This window comes from Bactrocera oleae, chromosome 5 (genome assembly GCF_042242935.1).
Source record: "Bactrocera oleae isolate idBacOlea1 chromosome 5, idBacOlea1, whole genome shotgun sequence".
Lineage (NCBI taxonomy): Eukaryota > Metazoa > Arthropoda > Insecta > Diptera > Tephritidae > Bactrocera > Bactrocera oleae.
Window position 1 is genome coordinate 26408216 of NC_091539.1, and position 23463 is coordinate 26431678.

The window sequence follows — 23463 nt, forward strand, 5'->3', positions numbered from 1 at the left end:
AAAGGAAAGGGAAATTAGTTACCTGAAATATCAATTAGAAGATTTATATAGGAAATATAAAAAATTAGAAAATGAGTTAAAGGAGAAAGAGGAAGGTTTTGATGTAATACAAGTAGGTCACTTTTGTAGTAATTTTTCTCCACAGATAAGCGCCATTGTGCAAAATAATATTAAACATTTTAAACGAAATCCTAAAGTCGATACGACAATTATTTTAAAACACTGGCTTTGGGTGTGTACTTCCTTTCACCTTTAGCTTATAGACACCTAAGCCAATCCTTAGGTTTCCGGATGAGAGAACTCTGGACGAGTTTGTTTCGAAATGTCCCCGTGATCCAGGATGTAATAGTAGCAGCATTAGGTGTTTAGAGTTAATAAGCCGGGGCTTCAGTAAGGAACGAAAATTCGTGTCGATTTTGTGTGACGAAATGGCACTTAAGAGTTATATGCAATATTTACCTAAGTTTGACAAAATTGTAGGAGTTGAGGATTATGGCGATGAAAATCGCACAAATAGAATAGGTATTAGTGCAATGACTCTGATGGTCCAAGGTATTGGTGGAGCGCCGTGGTCTCACCCCTTATCATATTTTATTGTCCATTGTTCCTGTAAAGGGGAGGTAGCTAAAAAATATATTTTTGATGCCATTACCCAATTACAGAATATAGGTTTGAATCCATGCCATTTTTTTTAGATCAGGGATCCAAATTTCACTATTTAGCTAGAGTCTTGGGTGTTTCAGAAGAAGACCCATACTTTGAAGTAAATGTGCAAAGAGGTATTTTTTTTTAATTACCCCCACAAAATCCTATTCGTTGTGCACCGAAACTTTCAGATGCACATATTTGTAACAATAATTTAAAAAAAAATGAGTGACGAACTTAGAAGGCAAGTCTTTCGAAATGTTATCCATTTATAGTTCCGGTCGTAACGATTTTCTTCACTTAAGTTTTTCAATAGGAGCCTAAATACTCCCCATTTTAGGGCAAAAATATTATGTGTTTAGCATATGTAGGTTTTTGAGACAAAATAGCTTCAAATTTAATATATAGATATAATATTTACGAGACTGTTTCTTGTATCCTATTTCTTCTTCGACTTCTTTCTATTTTTTTACGAGAATATTCAAAACTGGGTTCTGCCAAATTTTGGCATTTTACCTATATATGTAAATATTATACTAAACTATAGCTTTTAAGTATTTAAAATAATATTATATTAGTGTACATATTTAATTTTTATTATTTATTTATATTTTTTTGTATTTGGTTATATTTTATACCAATGTGATATTGTTTATGAAATGTTTTGTTTCATTTCAGTGCAAATAAGAAATCTTAACAAAAAAAAAGTAATGTTAAAGAGAATATATCACTCTCTATAAACTTCAATTTTTATTAAAGATAATTATAATAACAGTGAAGATTTTGAAAATTTGATATATGAATAAATATGGCGTAAAAATATAGTAAATCAGCATCATGATCCATTTGTGAAATTATCAGATGCAATAAAACTTTAGTATAACGTCCCAGGCTTTCGGGGATAAAATGGATATGGTGATATATAAGGAGATCCTAAAGATCAAGAATATATATAGATATAGCCGCGGGAAACTTATAGTTTTCGAGATATTTGGGTTTAAAGTTCAAAATTTCGACTATTTAAAGTACGCCTTTTTTCCATTTCAAATGAGTTATGCACTTATATTTTACACTTTTATATCCACTAACACTTCACTAATTCGTTTGTACACATTTATTTTACATTGTATAATGCAAAAATAGTTTAATTCAATAATTAAATTATTCTTAAATTCTATTAATTCTGACAATAACAAAAGGGTTGCAAAATTTCAAATAACCAGTGTTACCTTATCGACATCTTTTGTAATTGAACTGAAAGAAATTAAAACGGATAATTCCCCAAATACAGGAATCCAAAACCTAGAGAAATAAACTATTACAAAGCATTGATGTTAAGTATTATGTTATACCCTCTATGACAATATTACTTTTTTCTTGTAGAACTTCTTTTTGCGTTGGCGGCCTTCGGCCGCGCTTCAAAAAAAATAACCCTGGTCGGTCCAACACCGCGGCTATATCTATATATATTCTTGATCTTTAGGATCTCCTCTATCCGCCCATATCCATTTTATCCCCGAAAGCCTGGGACGTTATACTAAAGTTTTCCCGTACATAATATAAAAGAAAAGATAACCATAAATCAAGAAATTGTAAAATGAAATTTGTGGAATTTTCAACTTAAAATGCAAATATCTCAAAAACTATAATTATATATATTCGTGATCTGAAGAATATCCTCTATCCAACCATACGCCTCTTAACCCTGAAATCGTGGGATGCTAAACTAAAGTTTTTCCCCCATTTTATCCCCGAAAGCCTGGGACGGTATACTACAGTTTCCCCCGTTTATTTAACTTACCAATGGGATAGTGTAATTTTAAAGGGATTCCATTGTAATCAAACCATACATTTCCGTCCTGTTGTTCAAGTGATATATAACGACTAAAATATTTTTTAACCTATAAAAATAATTTTAAACCCATTAACATGTTTAGGGAATTTAAAATGGTATACCTTATCCGTAACTAGTGGTAAATAACTTAAACGGGAGACCATCAAGTAAAAGTTTTCAGGCTGTTGTAAACCAACGATTTCTTCGGAATCAGCTTCAAAGCATATAGCAATTTGACCCTCCCAGATCATTCTTAAAATCTCTCGGTCATGAGCCATTTGTTTAGCCAATTAAACAAACACTTTCTTAGATTATTACTTATCAAAAAATAAACCAATAAATTAATAAATTTAATATTTTAAAATCTGTCTTGTTTTTGTAGATGATACAATGTGTACCTTTCTTTCATGATTACACCGACAAATACATTTCGATACCAACAATCGAACATGATAATTTCACTCATTATTACAAGGTGTTAAAACCAGCAAATTAAAACATTTTCAGCTTGGCATCATTAATTATATTAGGATGTGTATTTAGAAAAAACCCACAATTCGTCACAATCTTATTGGTAAATGTATAGTTTAGGTCCCCCAACTAAGGAGGCCTCAAAAATGAAATATTTTTTAAATCGTTTTATTTTTAAGCGTAGAATACAAATCCGTGAGCGGAAAGTAAAAAGTTTGAACTGAATTACCTATTTACATTGTGTTTTTACTTCACTTAAAAATATGTGTAGGGTGAACGCAGACTTAATTGGCTATGTGTATGTGTGGGAGCTAAAATTCTGAAGCCCAAATTTATAGAAAATCATACAACAACAACATTTTCATTCATGAACACAGGCGAACTATTAATAGCGAAGTTAAATATAAGGTAATAATATTAATATAGGTAATAACCGTATATAGGAAAACATCCGATTTTAGCAGCTTTAAAATGTAATGCTGTGAACGTAATCAAAATATATACATTGTAACGGATTTAATGGCTGTACACTTATCTTTATTTCTAATTCCAACTACTTGTTTGCTACACAATCCGGCAGTCCTTATATAGTACAACTTTAACAAAACTTCGTCTCTTGAACAATCTGGCAACTACGAATTCGCTGTCTAGCTGCTTCGTGAAATTTATCGTTAGTTCGATTTGGTTCTATCATTAGTGTTCGTCACAATATCAAGGATGAAATGATCTTTGAATCGAGAGAGAGCTGTCAAAACCCACATTTTTTATAACATTTGACAATCATGCCACTGTCGAACGAAAATGGATTGGGTCTTATAAAAAAAACTTGTGGGTATTTTGCATTTCGATATTAATTTTAGGTGCTCCGTCCTCGAGTAGGCGTATATAGATAGATAGATTAATTTCGAGGTATGCACCGCGACCTATGGTCTATTGTGCCCTCCCCTAAGTCATATCGTATCATCTAGGCCCAGCATGTTGATAAATTCCAAAATTCTGATGGGTGCTAGGGAGGCGATACAATCCCTGTGTGGAAACATGGATCCCAGGGCCTTGATTCTGCGTCTGGAGACTGCTGTGCAGTTCATCAGCAGATGTTCAGGGGTTTCCGGCTCTATGTCGCAGAACCGGCAGTTTGCAGAAGAAGCTATGCCCATGTTGGAGAGGTGCTTCTTAAGCCTGCAGTGGCCGGTGTAGAACGCTACCAGTAGCCGGAACTTGTTCCTTGGGAGATTAATTATGGCATTGAACCGCTTGAGGTCGTAACCCCCCATTAGCAGTCTGGCATGGTGCATGCCCTGGAGTTTTTGCCAATGTATCTCCCTGTCTGCTCTTTCCTCCCTACGGAGGAGCTCTTTGATTGTATGTGGACCAACCGCTATGAATGGTTCCGGTCCTATCATTTGTGTGGAGGCCGCAGAGCGGGCCAACTCGTCAGCCAGTTCGTTTCCGGCTATACCCCTGTGGCCAGGCACCCAAATAAGGTGCACTCGGTTGTGTTCCGATAGGCTGTTCAGCCGTTCTATACACTCCAGCACTAGAAGAGATCTGACCTCATAGGCAGAGATCGCTCTTAGTGCCGCCTGGCTATCGCTAAGTATTGCAATACTTTTAGTGCGATAGTTGTGTTGGAGGTTTATCCCTATACACCGACTTATAGCATAGACCTCGGCTTGGAAGATGCTCGGGAGTCTTCCCATGGGAATGGAGAGTTTGGTGCTTGGCCCAGCGACCCCTGCACCAATCCCCTCCTCCGTTTTCAACCCGTCGGTGTAACACTTGATAGTGCTTTCCCGTAGCAGCAGATCCAGTGATGAATTATTCCATTCAGACTTGCTGCCGAGGGTAACTTTAAACTTCCTGTTAAAGTTTACTACTTTGGTAATGCTATCTCTTGGAAGAAGGGCTAGTGGTATTTCCTCACTTAGCGCTTTCATGTGCTGGGATGAGATAACCTTATCTTTGCCAGCTCCCTCTGATGTCATTTGGAGCAGAGTTCATTTGGCTGTCTGTTTGATTACCAGATGTAGCGGTGAAAGGTTTCAGCAAGACTTCCAGTGCTGCGGTTGGACACGTTCGCATTGCTTCCGACGCGCAGATGCAGGCAAGTCTTTGCAGCTTCGACAGTTTGAGTCCTACCGAAGTCTGCATTGCTTTAGCAACCCACGATACCGCTCCATACGTGATAATCGGTCTCACAATCATGGTGTACATCCACCTGATAGTCCTTGGGGAGCACCCCCAGGATTTTCCAGCAAGTCGGTTGCACACCATGATTGCTTTTGTGGCTTTGGTTAGGGTCTGGTCCACGTGCTGATTCCATCGTAGAGTGGAATCCAGCGTGAGGCCCAGATATTTGACCGTGTTGGCCATCTCCACCACTCTGCCGTCAAGGGATATACTTCTGAGGCCTGGCAGTGACCTCCGTCTGGTGAAGGGAATTATTGTAGTTTTGGAGGGGTTGATGTTTAAACCAACCCCGCTACACCATCCCTTTGCCAGTCCCAATCCCCTCTGTACGATATCGCAGAGTGTGTCTTCGAATTTTCCTCTAGCTAAGATAACAATGTCATCCGCATATCCCTGACAGCAGATTCCATTGCTAGTTAGCCGCTCAAGGAGATCATCCACAACTAGGCTCCAAAGTAGGGGGGATAGCACTCCACCCTGTGGACATCCTCTTGTTGTGCTCAGACGAATTTTAGTGTCACCTACTGCGGTTTCCGCCACCCTAGTGCGCAGTACGGCTTCAATCCATCTTCGCACTGGTGCAACCACACTCCTTTTCTCCAGTGCCCTTGATACGCTTTCATAAGACGTATTGTCAAAGGCACCTTCAATGTCAAGGAAGGCGCATAACATCACCTTGCCCCCATCTAACGAATTCTGGATCTCTGAGGTTAGCTGGTACAGAGCAATGTTTGTTGATCTGCCTGATCTGTAGGCATGTTGCTTCGCATGAAGCGGTGAAGCCTTCAACACCTTCGATCGTATTTCGTGGTCTATGATCTTTTCCATACTTTTAAGTAGGAAGGAAGTAAGATTGATTGGCCTAAAAGATTTCGCCAATGAGTAGTCCTTCCTACCTACTTTGGGTATGAAGATCACCCTTGCAGTGCGCCATGGTTCTGGGATACCTGCTCCCCCTGTTGCAGAAAAGCTGGAAGGATACCATCCGCACCCGGGGACTTATATTTTTCAAAGGAGGCCAAAGCCCACTTGATGGAGTCTGCAGTGAAGAGCTGTTTTGCGACTACCCAGTCCAAGCGTGATGGCCTACTTTCGACCATAGGTCGGATATGGTCTTCTTGAATCGTCTCCGGGAAATGCGCGAGTAGAAGAGCCGTGGCTCTTTCTTCTGCGTTGGACGTACAGGTCCCATCGGATTTTTTGATCGCTAGTACTGTGTCCGTCTTACCCCTAGCCAGAGCCTTATGCAGCCTAGCTGCCTCTGGGGTTGAGGAGACGCTTTCACAGAACTTCCTGAAGCTCTTCTGCTTTGCAGTCCTAATCTCCTTATTATAAGCAGTTAGGCTGCATCTGTAATCCTCCTAGTTGCCGGTGCGCTTAGCCTTATTGAATAGCTTGCGCACCACTTTCCTTAGCACTGAGAGATTGCTAGACCACCATGAGCAGTTGCGGCTCTTGGTGGTCGTCTTTAGGGGACAGCTGCTGTGATATGCCTCTATAATGGATTGGTTTAGGGCAGACAGTCTGCTCTCCAATCCAGAAGCCGACGCACTCCTATCCAACTGCACCCTACTGCTAACATTTGTTAAAAGCGAGTCCCTAAAAGCGGCCCAGTCCGTGTTTCTAGGGATACGCTTGGGAGGGAGTTGTTTGACCTTCATCCCCAGTGCGAATCTCATGATACGGTGATCCGACATGGAGGGTTCCGATGACACCCTCCATTGTGAGATCAGCCCTGTCTCAGCCTCGCTACTGAGAGTGATGTCAAGCACCTAGTTACAAAGGTGGGTTCGCACCCCACGTTTGCTATACTTAAATTCTTACTGACTATAAACTCAATGAGAGACTCACCCCGTGTATTACAGTCCGTTCTGCCCCATTCGGTGTGGTGGGCATTTGCGTCGCAACCCATGATGAGGGGCAGCTTATTCCGACTGCTGTACTCCACCAGGTTGCCGACTGCCTCTGGGGGTGCTGTCGGAGTCTCCCTCGGAAAATAGGCCGCTGCCACGACGAAGTCCGCTCCTTCGTCGTTCCTTGCTTGCACACCGATCAGGTCCTGAGTTAGGAAGTCTGAAATACAGAAGAAGTCAATACCGTTCCTAAGTACTATGCAGGTTCTAGGTCTCTCACTTGAGAGATCCCAGATTACCTTATTTGACTCCGTTTTGAGGCCCCTGACCTCTCCTTTATTGACCCATGGCTCCTGGATCAGTAGTATGCCCAGTCCATCCATCTTGAACCTGCTCGCGATAACCGCCGAGGCCGACGCCGCGTGGTGCAGGTTCACCTGGGCAACCTATAAGCGCGGCCCCATTACAGGATCGGCTCCATGAGGAATTGGTCCTCATGCTCACCGTCCTCCGCGATGTCTCCCGCCAGGTTTGTGAGCCCCTCCAGAAGCTCCTGAGTGGAGGGTAGCGCCCCCCCTTGCTCGCCCGTCTTCTCGGAAGGGACTTTCGTCGTTGTCTCAGCAGTTGCCGCCTGCTTCGACGTACTTGCGCAGGGTTGAGTCGCAACCTCAGCCACCTGCATTCTCTTTGCTGCATCACCCTCGGTTATCGTTTTTGGCTTGAATGGCCTCAGGACCACCAGCTGTCCGATTTTTCGCTCAGGCGCTTGGGTGGTCAAGGGAGCTGCCCTTTCGCAACCTCGGCTCGCGGGCTGAGTTGCGTTTACTGGGCAGTGGCCTCGATTGCTGCCATCACGCTTTCTAGTGGCCGCGGTGTTACCACCCTTTTTCTTTCCTCAAGCCGGGGAGGTGCTGTCACCTCTTACCCTGTTTCGCGCTAGGGTCTCGGCTTCCTCCGGAGTTCTTCACTCCTGGTGGTGCCTCAGATACCACTTCAGGCTGGCACCACTCATTCCCTTTCTTCTAGGATCGTCCTGTCCTCCCGGACATCCCGTTGGTGGCAGGGCGGGTAGTCTGCCTCCCCTCTTCCTTCTTCGATTATGAGCCCCACCAGTAATCGCCCGTTGCGACTCCTCTGTGTCCGAGCAGTTGCTACTGCTCGAGAGAGTCTCCGTCGGGTTCTCCTTTTCTTTTCCCACAGCGGCCGAAGTAGAAGTCGCCTGCTGAAAGCCGCTGCACGAGGGCATGTCATCCTCGTCATCCCTGGCATGCTCCTCGAACAGCGCTCGCTCCTCTGGCGAAAGGGCGTCTAGGAAGCTGAACTTACGTTTAGCCCCTGATTCGCCCTTACCTGCACCGCTGCTCTTGTTGTTTCCGTTGTCCAAAGTCGTTTGCTGTTGTTGTTGCCGGGTTCCAGTAGTTGTAGTTGTTGTGGTTTTTGTTTTAGTTTTGCTCATCTTTTTCTTACTTCAATCTTCAACTTTTGTATAGGGGAACAAAGAGTCCGCCGCGCCAGAACCCCTTGACGCGGTAAGGCCACCGTTACTTCCCAATGCGGCCCGGTGTTGGGAAGGCTCCGTTATACCACAGCCGAATTTACTTCCTGGCTGCAAATCATCCAATGGGCACGGGAGTCGCATAACACCCTGGATTAGGAGGTGGCAGCTCTTGGTTGTCGCACGCATGCGGCTTCTGACAACTAGTGTGAGGGTGCAAGCACCGCTCACACCAGGTGGGAGATGCCGCGATGCCTTGCGACTTAAGCCCCTGCACTACGGCAAGGTGCCTGCCAATCGCAAAGGAATATAACGCATATACATCCCTATATACTTGTATTTATATTATAAAATTTTTAAAAAATCATATAACATAAAAAAAAGCTTATAAATAAAAAAAATTATAACAAAGAAACAATGCAAGTCATAATAAAAGATCATTGTTTTATAATGAACGATTTAAATTAAATTAACAAATAAAATTTAGTTGCACGTTATTCAAAAGTATTTGTGTCGTTCCTTGAAATTTTGTTTCGCACTGCTTTTGTTAGCTATTTTTAGCGGGTTTATTTCTGGCATTCCGCCTTTTTTGACATCGGCTGTTCGAAATTCCCTGATTTTAATAATCAGGGAAAGAGAATAACAGAAAAATCATCGAAAATGAGAGAGTCTCGCATCATGTCATCATTGGCAGCACCATAGATAAAATTATCCGAAACTGCTCTTTTTGCCTTTTGAGAGCGCTCATGAACTTTCAGTGCTGCCAAAGCAAACCACGAGCCATGAGCTACTGAACAGATAGAAACCAAAACAAAGAACTACCACTAAGAATCCCGCAGAAATAAAATGCGAAATCAGTGGGTAATTTGTGAGATCAAATTTTTTGGTGACTTTTACGTATGTAAGCTTCGTGCATATATTCAAGTATGCTGATAAGAAATACTTGTAATCATTAAACATAGTTGTGAAATCGACGTGTCGGTGACAGTATAAGAAATTTCACGAGCATTGACTTAAGTGATAGAATTTAATAAAATTATATAAAACATAATAGTGTTTATTAAATATAAGTAAGATTGGTAAAAAGTTTGTCAGAATTGTTTATAATAATTCTGAATTTATAAAATATAATTAAACTCAGTGATTGTTGAGAGATCCGTTAAGCAATAGTCTTGATTGTTGATTCTCTTTATTTTAGGTTAGTTGAAAACGTGCTTACTTGTAATCATTAAACATAGTTGTAATTAATAATAATAAAACTCTTTATTTTAGACGAATCTTATCGCTTTGCTAAACCGATTTATTGATAACCTTATAAATCAACAATCATTTATTGGGAAAATGGAAAAATTAAGAATACTTATGGTCTAATCTCAATTGAAGACAGACAGAAAAATTATTACACAATACCAAAGGGAAAATGGAAAAATTAAGAACACTTATGGTCTAATCTCAATTGAAGACAGACAGAAAAGTTATTACACAATACCAAAGAAATTTCAACCTATGAATCTACATGGAGAATTACAAAAAAATGAGATATTTAACTTGATAAAAAATACTATAAAAAAAAGACATGAAAAGAGAGCAGTGTGGACAACTCTTACACCAGAATTAAAAAAAATTTATTTTGATAATGAAAATATGCAGTTTGAAGGGTTTTTACTTGAAAAAGTAGAAACTGAAACATTAAATCATACAGTGCAGACTCATCATGTCGAAAAAAAGCAAAATAAATTAAAACTGGTTGATAAATTCTCCATTGAAAAATTTTCAAAAACAACAACAAATGTTTCACAATGGTTGAATTTTTTTAATAAAGAGTGTCTTCGCTTAGATTTATATACAGACACTGAAAATATTGAAATGCTAAGATTAATGTTAGATGATGTCTGTAAAGATTGGTACAGCTCAATGCTATTAAAGCACACAGTAAAGTCAGACTGGTCATTATGGGACCTGATCTTAAAAGAAACATATCTAAATTACTGGAAATAAATGATTCTATTGATAAGTTTCTATTGATAGATATAATTGCCTCCGGCTTACCAAATTTTATAACTGATAAAATAGATAGACAAAAACTTAAGAAAGTTAATGATCTATTTAATAATTTAAAAGGCTTGGAACATTTAATAAAAGATAATAATAATGAAAAAAATGCAACATTAACTCAACAAAATTTAAAAAAACAAATCGGAAAGAAAGGAAAAAATCCATGCAAAATATGTGAATCAAAAGGTAAAAAAAATAGATTTCATCCAGAAAATTTATGCTGGTATAACAAAGAAGAAAAAGATGAAGATTCATTAACAAATACACTTTTAAATGTACAATTATCTGATGAAGATCCAAAAAACTAGATTTGCCCCCGCTAATTGAAATAAAGACACTGTTAGAAGAATCTTTAGAGGTTAAAGGCCTTTATGATCCTGGCTCAAGAATAACAGTAATAAATTCAAAATTAATAAATAATACATTAAAAAAAGAAAAAAGAAAATTTAATATAAAAACAATTAGTGGGCAGGGCAAAAGCTATGGTCTGGTAAAATTAAACGCAGAAATAAATGGAATAAAAAAATATATACATGCCTTTGTATATGAAAATGAGAACTTCAAAGATGACCTAATTTTAGGCCTAGATAGTGTAAAAAAATTTGGGTTGACTCATGACGAGAATTTAAATATCCAATTCATAAACACAAAAAAGAAAGAAGAAGAAAATAATATAAAAATTAATGATAAATATGAAGTAAACTTTAATGAATTTATGGACACAAATAAATTTCAAATAGATACCGATCACTTAGATGATTATAAGAAAAGAAAGATATACGATATAATGAATAATTATAAAAGCATTTTTGCCAAAGACAAATATAATGTAGGAGAAGTGAAAAATTATGAAGCATTCATAGACCTACAAATTGATAAATATTGTTACAAAAGACCTTATAGATGTACAATTGAAGATAGAAAAGAAATAGAAGAGCAAATCTCACAACTTTTAAAACATGGTCTGATTGAAGATTCATACAGCCCATTTGCAGCACCAGTAACACTAGCATTTAAAAAAGAAGAAAATAAAAAAAGTAGACTATGTGTAGACTTCAGAGAACTGAATAAAATAATTGTTCCACAAGCTCAACCTTTCCCGCTGATAGAGGACTTGATGATAAAAACGGTAGGTTGTAAATACTTTACAACACTAGACATAAATTCGGCTTTTTGGGCTACTCCCTTAAGAGTAGGAGACAGAGAAAAAACCGGCTTTGTTACTCAAGAGGGTCACTATCAGTGGAGATGCCTCCCTTATGGACTGAAGACATCCCCAGCGATCTTCCAAAGAACTTTGGTAAATATAATAAAAAAGTATAATCTACAAGGATTTTGTACAAATTATATAGATGATATAATAATTTTTTCAAGAATATTTAAGGAACATTTAAAACATATAGAACTATTATTAGATGCAATAAAAAAAGAAGGTTTGAAACTAAAATTTACAAAATGCAAATTTGCTAAAAATGAAGTAAAGTATTTAGGCCACCTAATAAAAAACGATACTATTACACCTCTCAAAGATAACATAAAATCCATAAGAGATTTTAAAACACCAGAAACTAAGAAAAACATAAGACAATTTTTCTCTACATGCCCAATTAAGAAAAACAGTGAAAAAATGGATTGGTCAACAGACTGCCAAAACGCGTTCAACGAAATAAAAAGAATTTTAAGTTCAGAACCAATCTTAGCTATTTTTAACCCGGAAGCAGAAACCACCATATACACAGATGCAAGCATAAGGGCCTTGGAGCAGTATTAAAACAAACTCAAACAAGTGGTGAAATGAAATCGGTGGCATACTTCTCAAAGAAATTGAATGATTCACAGAAAAAGAAAAAAGCGATCTTCCTGGAATGTCTCGCTATTGAAGAAAGCTTAAAATTCTGGCAACATTGGCTAATTGGAAGATGCTTTACAATTTACACTGACCATAAACCTCTAGAAAATTTAAAAGTAAAAAATAGAACAGACGAAGAGCTGGGAGATATGGTACATTACATATCTCAATACAACTGCAATATTAAATATAATCCTGGAGTAAGTAATGGAGAGGCAGATCTTTTAAGCAGAAATCCAGTTCTAGAACCGGAAGAAAATTCAGATGATATGTTGGAAACGGTAAATAATGTAACTATAGATATAATAACCCTACAAGAAATACTAGACGACCAAAAACAAAACGAACTGATTATGCAACACACACACAAATTCTCACTAGAAAACGGAGTCTACTATAAAAAAGTTAAGTCAAGAAAAAAAGTAATACTGAGTGAAGAATTTAGCAAAACTTTAATACAACGTGTACACAACAGCTACGGTCACGTAGGTATGAATCAAACTGCACATAAGATAGTTACATTTTACATCGAACCAAATTTAAACAAAAATATTGAACACCTACGAAACTGTGAAGTATGCATAAAGAATAAAACAAGACTGAACAGAAACTATGGTCGAATGTCACACCTGGGACCAGCAGAAAGACCGTTTCAGATAATGTCACTGGACACCATCGGTGGATTCGAAGGGCAAAGATCAACGAAAAAATACCTACACTTACTGGAAGACCACTTCACTAGATATGCATACATCTTATGCTCAAAAAGCCAAACAGCAAAAGATTTCATAAACTTATTGAATAAAGTCCCACGCGAGGAAGAAATAGAAACTATACTGGCGGACCAATACCTTGGCATAAGTTCAAAAGAACTTGAAAATTATGTAAAGGAACGAGGCGCTGAAAATATCTTCACAGCTGTGGATGCCCCGTTTTCAAACGGGCTGAACGAGAGACTAAATCAAACACTGGTGAACAAGATACGTTGCACAGTAAACGAAAAGCAAAGAAAATAGCCTGGTCAACAGTGGCAGAGGAATGCAGAAAAAAATATAACGAAACAGACCATTGGAATGGAGAATCAACCGATGTGCTGCCACCAGAGCTCAAGAATAACGAGACATACAGAAGAAACTTGAAAGAAGACAGAAACCCAGCGCTACTGCGGACACGAATGTCTCATAATTGCAATAAATCATTATATGATAAGAATAGAATAGACTACAAGTTTGAAGAGGGTGACATGGTCTACGTAATGAACAAGAATAAGCTGAACAGAAAAAAATTGGAAGAAATTAGAACCGGCCCCTTCAAAATAGAAAAGAAAATATCAGACTCGATATACAAGATAAAAACAGACAACAAGAAAACTACGAGAGGCTTATACCACATCACGAAGCTCATCCCTATAGAGATGTGACCCGACATCAATTCTACAGAAGGAGAATTGACGTCTTAGGGAGGGAGATTTAAGCTTCGTGCGTATATTCAAGTATGCTGATAAGAAATACTTGTAATCATTAAACATAGTTGTGAAATCGACGTGTCGGTGACAGTATAAGATATTCCACGAGAATTGACTTAAGTGATAGAATTTAATAAAATTATATAAAACATAATAGTGTTTATTAAATATAAGTAAGATTGGTAAAAAGTTTGTCAGAATTGTTTATAATAATTCTGAATTTATAAAATATAATTAAACTCAGTGATTGTTGAGAGATCCGTTAAGCAATAGTCTTGATTGTTGATTCTCTTTATTTTAGATTAGTTGAAAACGTGCTTACTTGTAATCATTAAACATAGTTGTAATTAATAATAATAAAACTCTTTATTTTAGACGAATCTTATCGCTTTGCTAAACCGATTTATTGATAACCTTATACGTATATTTCTAATCCTTATTTAAAGAGTTTTAATATAGTTTTGTTTGTAAGAAAGAGCGGGTAATTTGCCGCAAAATGATATTTTGCTTAGCAGTACCAATTGTCAACATATATACTTATTTTGGTTAGAAATCCCAGCAAATGTTATGTAAACTTTAACTTCCGAATAAATTATCGAAAGATCTATGTATATAAAAGTAAGTAATGTTCATGTTAAGCTTATTTAAAACTTGTAAGTGTTTTGAAATATTAAAATACTTTGTTAAATTTAGTTTAAAAAGTAAATTTTGAAAATCTTTTGTGATTAAAATATACACGTACATATATTTAGACGTCATATAGGATATCTAGCTTGTTAAACTAATTTTAATAATGTATATTTTTCTGTAAAATGGAAACCGAAAGATACCCAAGAAATACATTAAAAATCTCAAAATTTATTTCTTTCCTTAGTGGCGCCACTGTCAAGTGTTATAAAAAATGTGGACTTTGACAGCGATCTCTCGAATCAAAGAGCTTCAGATCATTTCATCCATGCACAGCACACTGCCACAGCTGGCAAAACGATATTATATGTCATTATTAATCCTATTTATTCAATCGAGATCAGCGTTGCAGTTTTGGTAGTTTCCTTTGCATTTGGTAGTTTGATTGGTACGCATAAGGTTTTGACAGGCAATATTTTTAATCAGATGAATTTAGAATTAAAGTTGATCTTCTTAAAATTGCATACTTTCTTGTTTACTATTCATATTGTAACGGCATTCTCTATAAATCGTCTACATTGTAATTCACTCTCGAGTTCGATCACTGGATTGTTAAATAAAAGTCCTAATTTAATGCTATACACGATCTTTATATCTAATTCCAACAACTTAACACTTATTGCTCGTTATTCGAGCTTTCTTCTTGCTTATATCTCAATTGCTCTTAAGACGGCAACACTCTAACTAGAACTGTCCCTGATTTGTTCTGGTATTCGTGTTCGCCACACTGCCCTCTACCTAAGTCTGATCGTCACGATTAGACATATTTGCGGTACCAAACGCTGCAAGCCATTCCAGATGAACCACCTTCATTTTATTCCTTGGTCTTCCAATGGTCTGTATGCGATACACTACATCATTGAGTCGTTTAATAACCTGGTATGGTCCTTCCCAACTACACTGTAATTTGGAAGATAACCTTTGTTTCGTTGTGGGTTATATAGCAATACCCAATCGCCTTCAATAAAACCCTCAGAGTTTATTGCATTGTCGTATTTTGCTTTCATCTTATCGCTCATAATTTTAGTGCGTTGTCTCACCATAGCATGTGTATCCCTCATCTCGTCTTCCAGGAAGCTATTGAATTCCTTAGTATTCCTTCCTCCGTTGGAGTAATTCAAAATTTTAAATCAATCGGTAGTCGAAGATCATTACCAAGAATTACTCTTGCTGGAGTCTGCCCCGTTGTTACATGTACAGCCGACCGATAAGCCCTCAGAAACAAGGATATATGGGTATCCCAATATTTTTGATACTGGTCCACGACTTTCCTCAAATATTCTTCTAAAGTTCGATTGAATCGTTCTACCATACCATCGGACATAACGGTAACGTTACTCACATTCTCTTGCGGGAGCCAGCCCGTGCTATTTTCGGCATTTAAATTGGTTAGATTCAACATTTCCTTGATCTTTCTCAACTATGAGTTTTACGACAGACTGGTTACAATTGCGTGCTTTGTTCTTATTTTTCTTACGCGCTTCTGTGGATTTTTCCAGTAGTAATTGGTTCACCCAAGTGTGTTTTTCTATTTCTACTTTATGAGCTTTAAATGCTTGTCTGCTAAGCAGAGATGCAGTTTCCTGTGTCAAAGCATACGAAGCGGTATCCGCAAACGTCGATTTTGGCGAAGCGAGTAGTGTTATATCGTGTTCCATTGACGAAGTTCTGAATTTTCGTGTAGTCGATGTATTCCACGGACTTGTGTGCATTACCTAAGTGAGCTAACCTCTCAATGTCTGTAGAAAATTCTGCAAAGACTCAATTGCTTTCTGGCGGTGATTTTGCAACTCCATTTAGAAGATTTCTGTGCTCACTACCATACCGTTTTTCTAATGCACACCTCAACATTTCATCATTACTCGCCTCGCTGTTTAGAATGGTCTGTAATATCTCCGTTGCAGATCCTTTTATTGCAACGAACAATGTAGCCACTTTATCTTCGGCGCTCCAATTATTTGAAGATGCCGTCTTTTCTAATTGAATCTTAAAAACATGGAACGGAACCGTGTCATCAACGGATGGAGAGTTTACCTTGGCGGAAGCTGACGACACAATTGGCCGATTTAATTGTAGTTCGCGGAGACTATCTTTCAATTCATCCATTTCAGTTTTAATTTTATCCCACTCTTCCGAAATCTGTGAGGACACTTCTGCTATTTGTGAGGTCACCTGTACTGATATACGTGCATCTTGCACTGCGAACTGCTCTTCCAACCGCGATTATAACGAGGACAATTGGGATTGTTGTGTCAACGTTGATGACACCTCTGCTATTTGTTGGGTTATACGTGCATCCTGCTTTTTAAATTGTGTCGTTATTTCTGTTGATATCTGCGTTGGCATCTGAGACATACGTGTATTCTGCTCTTTCCCAATCTGCGATATTTTAGCAAACGTCATGTTTATATCCACCATCTTTAACGAGCATTGAGCCTCTTCCATTTCTTTTATCTTTGTTTTCTCTTCCTCTAATTCCATGTGAAAGACATAATTCTCAACATTAATGTTTTCCGCCTCCATGGCCTCTCTGAACCGTGATTGTAATTCAGTTTCTAATCCATTTGTCGCCAAACCACGTTGCTCCAGCTCCTTTTTCAGTTGTGGAATCTTTAAATTGTTAAACTTGGCCATTTTCAAATAATTATCTCCTTGGGAATTTATTTGATAATCCCACTTTTGACACCAATTGTAACGGATTTCTCGATAAATCTCCTACCTTGTAACGCACTCTTGAGTTCGATCACTGGATTGTTAAATAAAAGTCCCAATTTAATGGCTACACACTTATCTTTATTTCTAATTCCAACAACTTAACACTTATTGCTCGTTATTCGAGCTTACCACTTCTTGCTTATGTCTCAATTGTTCTTATCACGACAACACTCTAACTAGAACTGTTTTTGCTGCACAATCCGGCAGCCCTTATATATTAAATCTGTAACAAAACATTGGTTCTAGAACATTCTGGCAACTACGAATTCGCTAACTAGTTGCTTCTGGCAGTTTATCGTTGATTCGATTTTATTCTATTATCCGTGTTCGTCACAATATAATATAATAAAGTAGCTAAAAGATCGACAGTAAGCGAACAAAACGATATCGACGTCAGGCAAATAAAAACTTTAACGTTTGCGACATGTTATTAAACAATATGATAATATTGTTGTTGTAGCGATTATTTAATTCCCGTTTAGCTGTAAAGGCTTAAGGTAGTCATCGAAGTCATCTAACGGGGGCCCAGGAAACGTGCTGTTTCCACGGGTTCGGACCATAGCGAGAAAGGTGTTAGATGAGTGGGGATCGTTGGGCATCCAAAGAGGTGGTTATTGTTATGTGGAGAGTCATTGCTTGCTGGACTCGGGGTCGATTCTGGATAAGTACGAGTTTAACTTGCTACAGTATCCAAAACAAAGTTGCGCAAGGATAACACGAGATTATTAGGGCAACTCGAGCTCTCCAATGTGAATTGTGGCCAGTGCGTATCTGAAGTTTATTGCATCAGTAGTCTGGTCGGCGTACTATTCTGAGAAAACATCCCAGCAGAAATTGCCTGGAGTGTAGTGCATTGTCTCAGTTTCACTACAACCAGGTGGCCATATGAGCACAGCATAATTGATGACCGGCCGGCCGATTTTCTCGTATATTGATGTTAAGATCCAGTTTGTACTCCTTCGTCCAGTTTAATGATGTGGTCGCTGTGGATTAAGTGGGAAAAGTGTCTGGTTCCTTGCAAAGCAGAAGCGAGAAAGATCGTTAAGATAGCTGTTTAGTTTCGAACAGATGCCATTAATTTCATTGCCTGACGGCAATCGTACAATCATCTACATATGAGATGATAGAAATTCGCTTTGGTTGTTGAGGAAGTTTCGAAATCTAGAAGTAAAACAGTAGCGGGGAGACGACACGACCCTTCGGAACCATTCGTTTAATTCTTCTTAACTTTAAATTTTGACCTCGAAACAGAACAGTCTAAGTGTCATTGTAATCGTTTCTAAATAAAATTTAATATATACCTATATGAAATGCCGAAAGTAATTCGCTAAAGGATTACGAAGCCAAGGAGTTGAATCGACCAGGGTTATTTTTATGATGCAAAGCCGTAGATCCCAAATGCAGGAAGAAGTTCGAACCGGAAAAACTACGAACTCAAGGGTGAGTTAGAAGGAAGACGAATTATAGAGAAATCCGTTACAATTGGTGTCAATTTAAAGATTAAACAACTGAAAAAGGAGCTGGAGCAACGTGGTTTGGCGACAAATGGATTAAAAACTGAATTACAATCACGGTTAAGTTGAAAGAAGAGGGTGCTCGGATATCGCAGGTAACCACAGAAATAGCAGAAGTGTCCTCACAGATTTCGGAAGAGCGGGATAAAATTAAAACTGAAGTGGATGAATTAAAAGATCGTCTCCACGAGCTACAATTAAATCGGGCAATTATGTCGTCAGCTTCTGCCAAAGTAAGCTCTCCATCCGTTGATGGCATTGTTCCGTTCCATGTTTTTAAGATTCAATTCGAAAAGACGGCATCTTCAAATAATTGGAGCGCCGAAGATAAAGTGGCTACATTGTTCGTTGCAATAAAAGGATCTGCAACGGAGATATTACAGACCATTCTAAACAGCGAGGCGAGTAATGATGAAATGTTGAGGTGTGCATTAGAAAAACGGTATGGTAGTGAGCACAGAAATCTTCCAAATGGAGTTGCAAAATCACCGCCAGAAAGCAATTGAGTCTTTGCAGAATTTTCTACAGACATTGAGAGGTTAGCTCACTTAGGTAATGCACACAAGTCCGTGGAATACATCGACTACACGAAAATTCAGAACTTCGTCAATGGAATACGATATAACACTACTCGCTTCGCCAAAATCGACGTTTGCGGATACCGCTTCGTATGCTTTGACACAGGAAACTGCATCTCCGCTTAGCAGTCAAGCATTTAAAGCTCATAAAGTAAAAATAGAAAAACACACTTGGGTGAACCAATTACTTGAAAAAATTGACAACATGCAGAAAACACTGGAAAAATCTACAGAAGCGCGTAAGAAAAATAAAAAAAAGCACGCAGCTGTAACCAGTCCAATAATCAAGTTGGACGTAAACTCAAAGTTGAGAAAGATCAAGCAAATGTCAAATCTAACCAGTCAACCGAAAAGGGCACGGGCTGGCTCCCGCAAAAGAATGTGAGTAACGTTACCGTCAGTGGATGTGTAGACGGCAAAAAGCGATAAGAACAGAGAGCCCGCAGATTCCACTAAAATCAGAAGCAATTATTTGGGCAGAAATAGATGGAGACTATGGGCCAAACATGTGGTCGATTGTTGAGGCCACAAGAGAATCTACACCAAACTTACTTATATGCAATTCCCTGGCTATGACAGGACAAGGTAAACGTCTTCCAGTAAGAGTACTTAATGAGCACAGGTTACGAATCAAACTCCCCATAGGAGCTATATTAGGGCAGTGTCAAGAAATTAAGGCCGTGATAAATTGCGAAATAGGTCTTGAAGAAAATTCCGTGGACAAAAACGACATATCGAGCGAAATTAACGCATGGACCGAGGAACTAAAGGTAAACCATCAAAACAAGGCTAAACAACTCTTGAAATACTCATCCATATTTGATAAAGATGATTCTAAACCAGGAAGCACCAAAGTTGTAAAACATTTTAAAAACAGGTGCCGAAGACCAATTCGCCAGGCTCCTTGAAGCGTTCCTTTAGTAAAACGAGAAGTTGTAAGAGAGACCATACGTGAAATGAACGAAAGCGGCGTAATCATCACCACCATTGTGAAGAAAAAAGATGGGAACATGAGACTTTGTGTGAACTATAGAAGGTTGAATGATGAAACGAAGAAAGACAGTTATTCACTACCCAGAATTGATGACACGCTGGACTTGTTATCAGGCACAAAATGGTTCTCAACACTTGATTTACAAATTGGTTATTGGCAAGTGGAGGTAAACGAAGGAGACAAAGAAAAGCGGCTTTTAGCGTTGGAGATGGTCTATGGCAATTTACCGTCCCTTTGGATTATGTAACGCTCCTGCTACGTTTGAGAGACTTATGGAGCAGGTATTAAAAGGATTATACTGAAAGACCTGTTTGGTATAACTTCGATGAACACCTTAGGACATAGAGTGATAACGGAGGGCATTTGCACAGGTAATGAAAAGACAGAGGCAGTAAACGATTGGCCCACTACTAAAAATTACATGAATTGCGAAGTTTCCTTGGACTGTGCACTTATTATGGACGATTTTTGCCTCCATGAACTCACGAAATATAACAGAGTTTTTGATTGGAATAGGGAACAGGAGCTTTCCAAATTCCAAAGAAACGATTAGGAATTACGCCAATGTTAGCATATCGTAGTGGGTTTGCAGTAGGAGGCGTTCTATCATTATTGGGCAGAGGTCATTGATGGGCAGAGAGACATTATTGTGTTACTCGGAGTTAATTACTGGCGTTGGTGAAGTGCATCAAACATTTTCATAAGAACATCGCAAAGAACAGTCATGGAAATGCTGATGCCATGTCCCGCCGTCCATGTAATTTGGAATGCAGACATTGTTCAAAGGCTGAGACTAAAAAAGTCATTATAGATGTCCGATTAATTCCTATAACATCAGACTGGGATCCGGAGGAGCTACGGAAATGTCAGCAAGAAGATCCAGATTTGAAAAGTGTAATACACGGATTGGAGATTAATAAACGTCCAACGGGCACAATAGAATAGCTTAAAGTTAGTGTCTGGCTGCTTGCATCGAGCTCTGACGATTGTTCCGAAAGTAAGAATTCCCGAAGTTCTCAACGAGCTGCACAACGGTTCAAGTGGAGGATACATGGGTATTTCTAAAACCTTGGAAAAATTAAAAGAAATATTTAATTGGGTTGATTGTCGTCAATCAGTTACGGAGTGAATCGCCAATTGTGGCGAGTGCATTTCTGCTAAAAAGTCGCGGTCCAGGAGACATTGTCAGATGAAGCAGTAAAATTCGGAAGCGCCGTTTGAGCGAATTGCCGAGGATGTAGCTGGCTTTTGGTAGTCATGGACTATTTCAGCAAATGGCCAGAGGTATACACAATTACTAACTAAGAATTACATAGAATTACATTCTGACCAAGGGAAAAATTTTGACGATGACATGGTAGAATGATTAAATCGAACTTTGGAAGAATATTTGCTGTACATGAAACAACAAGGCAGACTCCAGCAAAGGTGATTTTTGGTAATGATCTTCGATAACCGATTGATTTAAAATTTGATATTAACGCTAACGGAGGAAGGAATGCTAAGGAAGTCAATAGTATCCTAGAAGACGAGTTGAGGGATACACGTGCTATGGTGAGACAGCGCAACAAAATTTGAGCGATAAAATTAAAGCAAAATATGAAAAGAAGTGAACTCTGAGTGTTTCATTGAAGACGATTGAGTATTGTTACATAACCCACAACGAAAGAAAGGGTTACCTCCCAAATTACAGCGTAATTGGGAAGGACCATACGAGGTTATTAAACGACTCAATGATGTAGTGTATCGCATACAGACCATTGGAAGACCAAGGAATAAAATGAAGGTGGTTCATCTGGAATGGCTTGCAGCGTTTGGTACCGCAAATATGTCTAATCGGGACGATCAAACTTAGGTAGAGGGCAGTGTGGCGAACACGAATACCAGAACAAATCAGAATCGACGATAAACTGCCAGAAGCAACTAGACAACGAATTCGTAGTTGCCAGAATGTACTAGTAGCGAACTTGTGTTAAAAATTTACTAAATAAGGGCTGCCGGATTGTGCAGCAGGGACAGAGCAATTGAGATATAAGTAAGAAGAAAACCCGAATAACGAGCAATAAGTGTTAAGTTGTTGGTTATAAAGATAATGTATAGCATTAAATTGGGACTTTTGTTTAACAATCCAGTGATCGAACTCAAGAGTGTGTTTCAAGGTAGACGATTTATCGAGAAATCCGTTACATAACAATGTTACATGTTAGTATTTGCCAATGTGTGATTTAACAACCCTTAAGTGGAATGAAATGACAATTAATAAAATCAGAGGAACAATATTTATAGATTTCATTTAACGTTTCATTCTTGAATAAGACTTGTTTGAGGTCTTTTAAATGGTTACATGCGTCCACGAAATTGGTAGCATTGTCGCAAAAGATATCACATTCGCTTCAATGCATTTAGGAATGCGTTTGTTGATCGATCGGTGACCACCTCGATGAACACCGCTTTAGTTAGAATTCGAAGATACGTGTTTATCGGTAAACAAAAGTCGATTCCGAAGCGTTGAAATGGGCGTGCAGGTGTAAGGCGTGTAGCTGGTAGTAGGCTCATTACCTGTTGTAACAGCACCATAAGGGCAACCAATGAACTTGGGCCTGCGTGAAAATTTCGTAAATGTAGGTATCAAACGTGCTTTAGTACAAATTGAGAATCGCTTGGAGTTTGGTATGTCTGCATAATCCAGACATCCACCCACCTTTACAAACTTAAAACCGTTTATGTTATCCAGGAAAAAAAACTTCAAGTTACTTTTTATAGCTTGGTTTTTGCGAAGCAATTGAATGTCGTTTGAAATAAGTATGTTGTTGGTGAATATTGAAGATAATGTAACATGATGCGCGTCGTAGTTCGTCAGGAGATGGCGATATGGTGGTTACCGCAAGCTTTTGTCCGCATTTATAATTGAACCGAAAAAGCCAGGCGATGAGGCACAGGCAATGAAAATAGGAGCTTATGCCATCAATGACATCGATCAAGTAATTTGGCTCTTTAACTACAACAAATGTCTTTTTGCGTTTCTCTACGTTCACAATGTCCATGGCTAGCTCGATATCGCGTGGGTGCCTTAGCCATTTTAGTGTGTTTTCCAGTAAAAGCTTAGGGCCAGAAAGCC

The 23463-nt window shown here is 38.5% G+C and overlaps 1 protein-coding gene, 1 long non-coding RNA gene and 1 pseudogene across 5 annotated transcripts in view; 1 reads left to right on the forward strand and 2 right to left on the reverse strand.

Moving 5' to 3' along the window:
• Nucleotides 1-2984, reverse strand: part of Atg5 (autophagy protein 5) — a 16290-nt gene extending 13306 nt beyond the window's left edge. For 3 of the 4 annotated variants that reach the window (XM_070110336.1, XM_070110335.1, XM_036359734.2), the window contains exons 1-2: nt 2602-2871; nt 2447-2546 (exon numbers count right to left, since the gene is read on the reverse strand). In XM_070110336.1, the coding sequence (XP_069966437.1) occupies nt 2447-2546; nt 2602-2757 (256 nt within the window). In that variant the 5' untranslated portion in view covers nt 2758-2871. The other variant, XM_014242225.3, reaches the window with a different exon arrangement.
• The window catches only part of LOC138857538 (uncharacterized), a 15962-nt gene extending 1123 nt beyond the window's left edge, over nt 1-14839 (forward strand). Inside the window, exon 3 of the long non-coding RNA XR_011396639.1 lies at nt 9761-14839. This is a non-coding gene — a long non-coding RNA (uncharacterized lncRNA). The remainder of the gene's footprint in view (nt 1-9760) is intronic.
• A 1268-nt stretch (nt 14840-16107) lies between these two features.
• LOC138857350 (uncharacterized) lies at nt 16108-16962 on the reverse strand (annotated as a pseudogene).
• Between the last annotated feature and the right edge of the window lie 6501 nt (nt 16963-23463).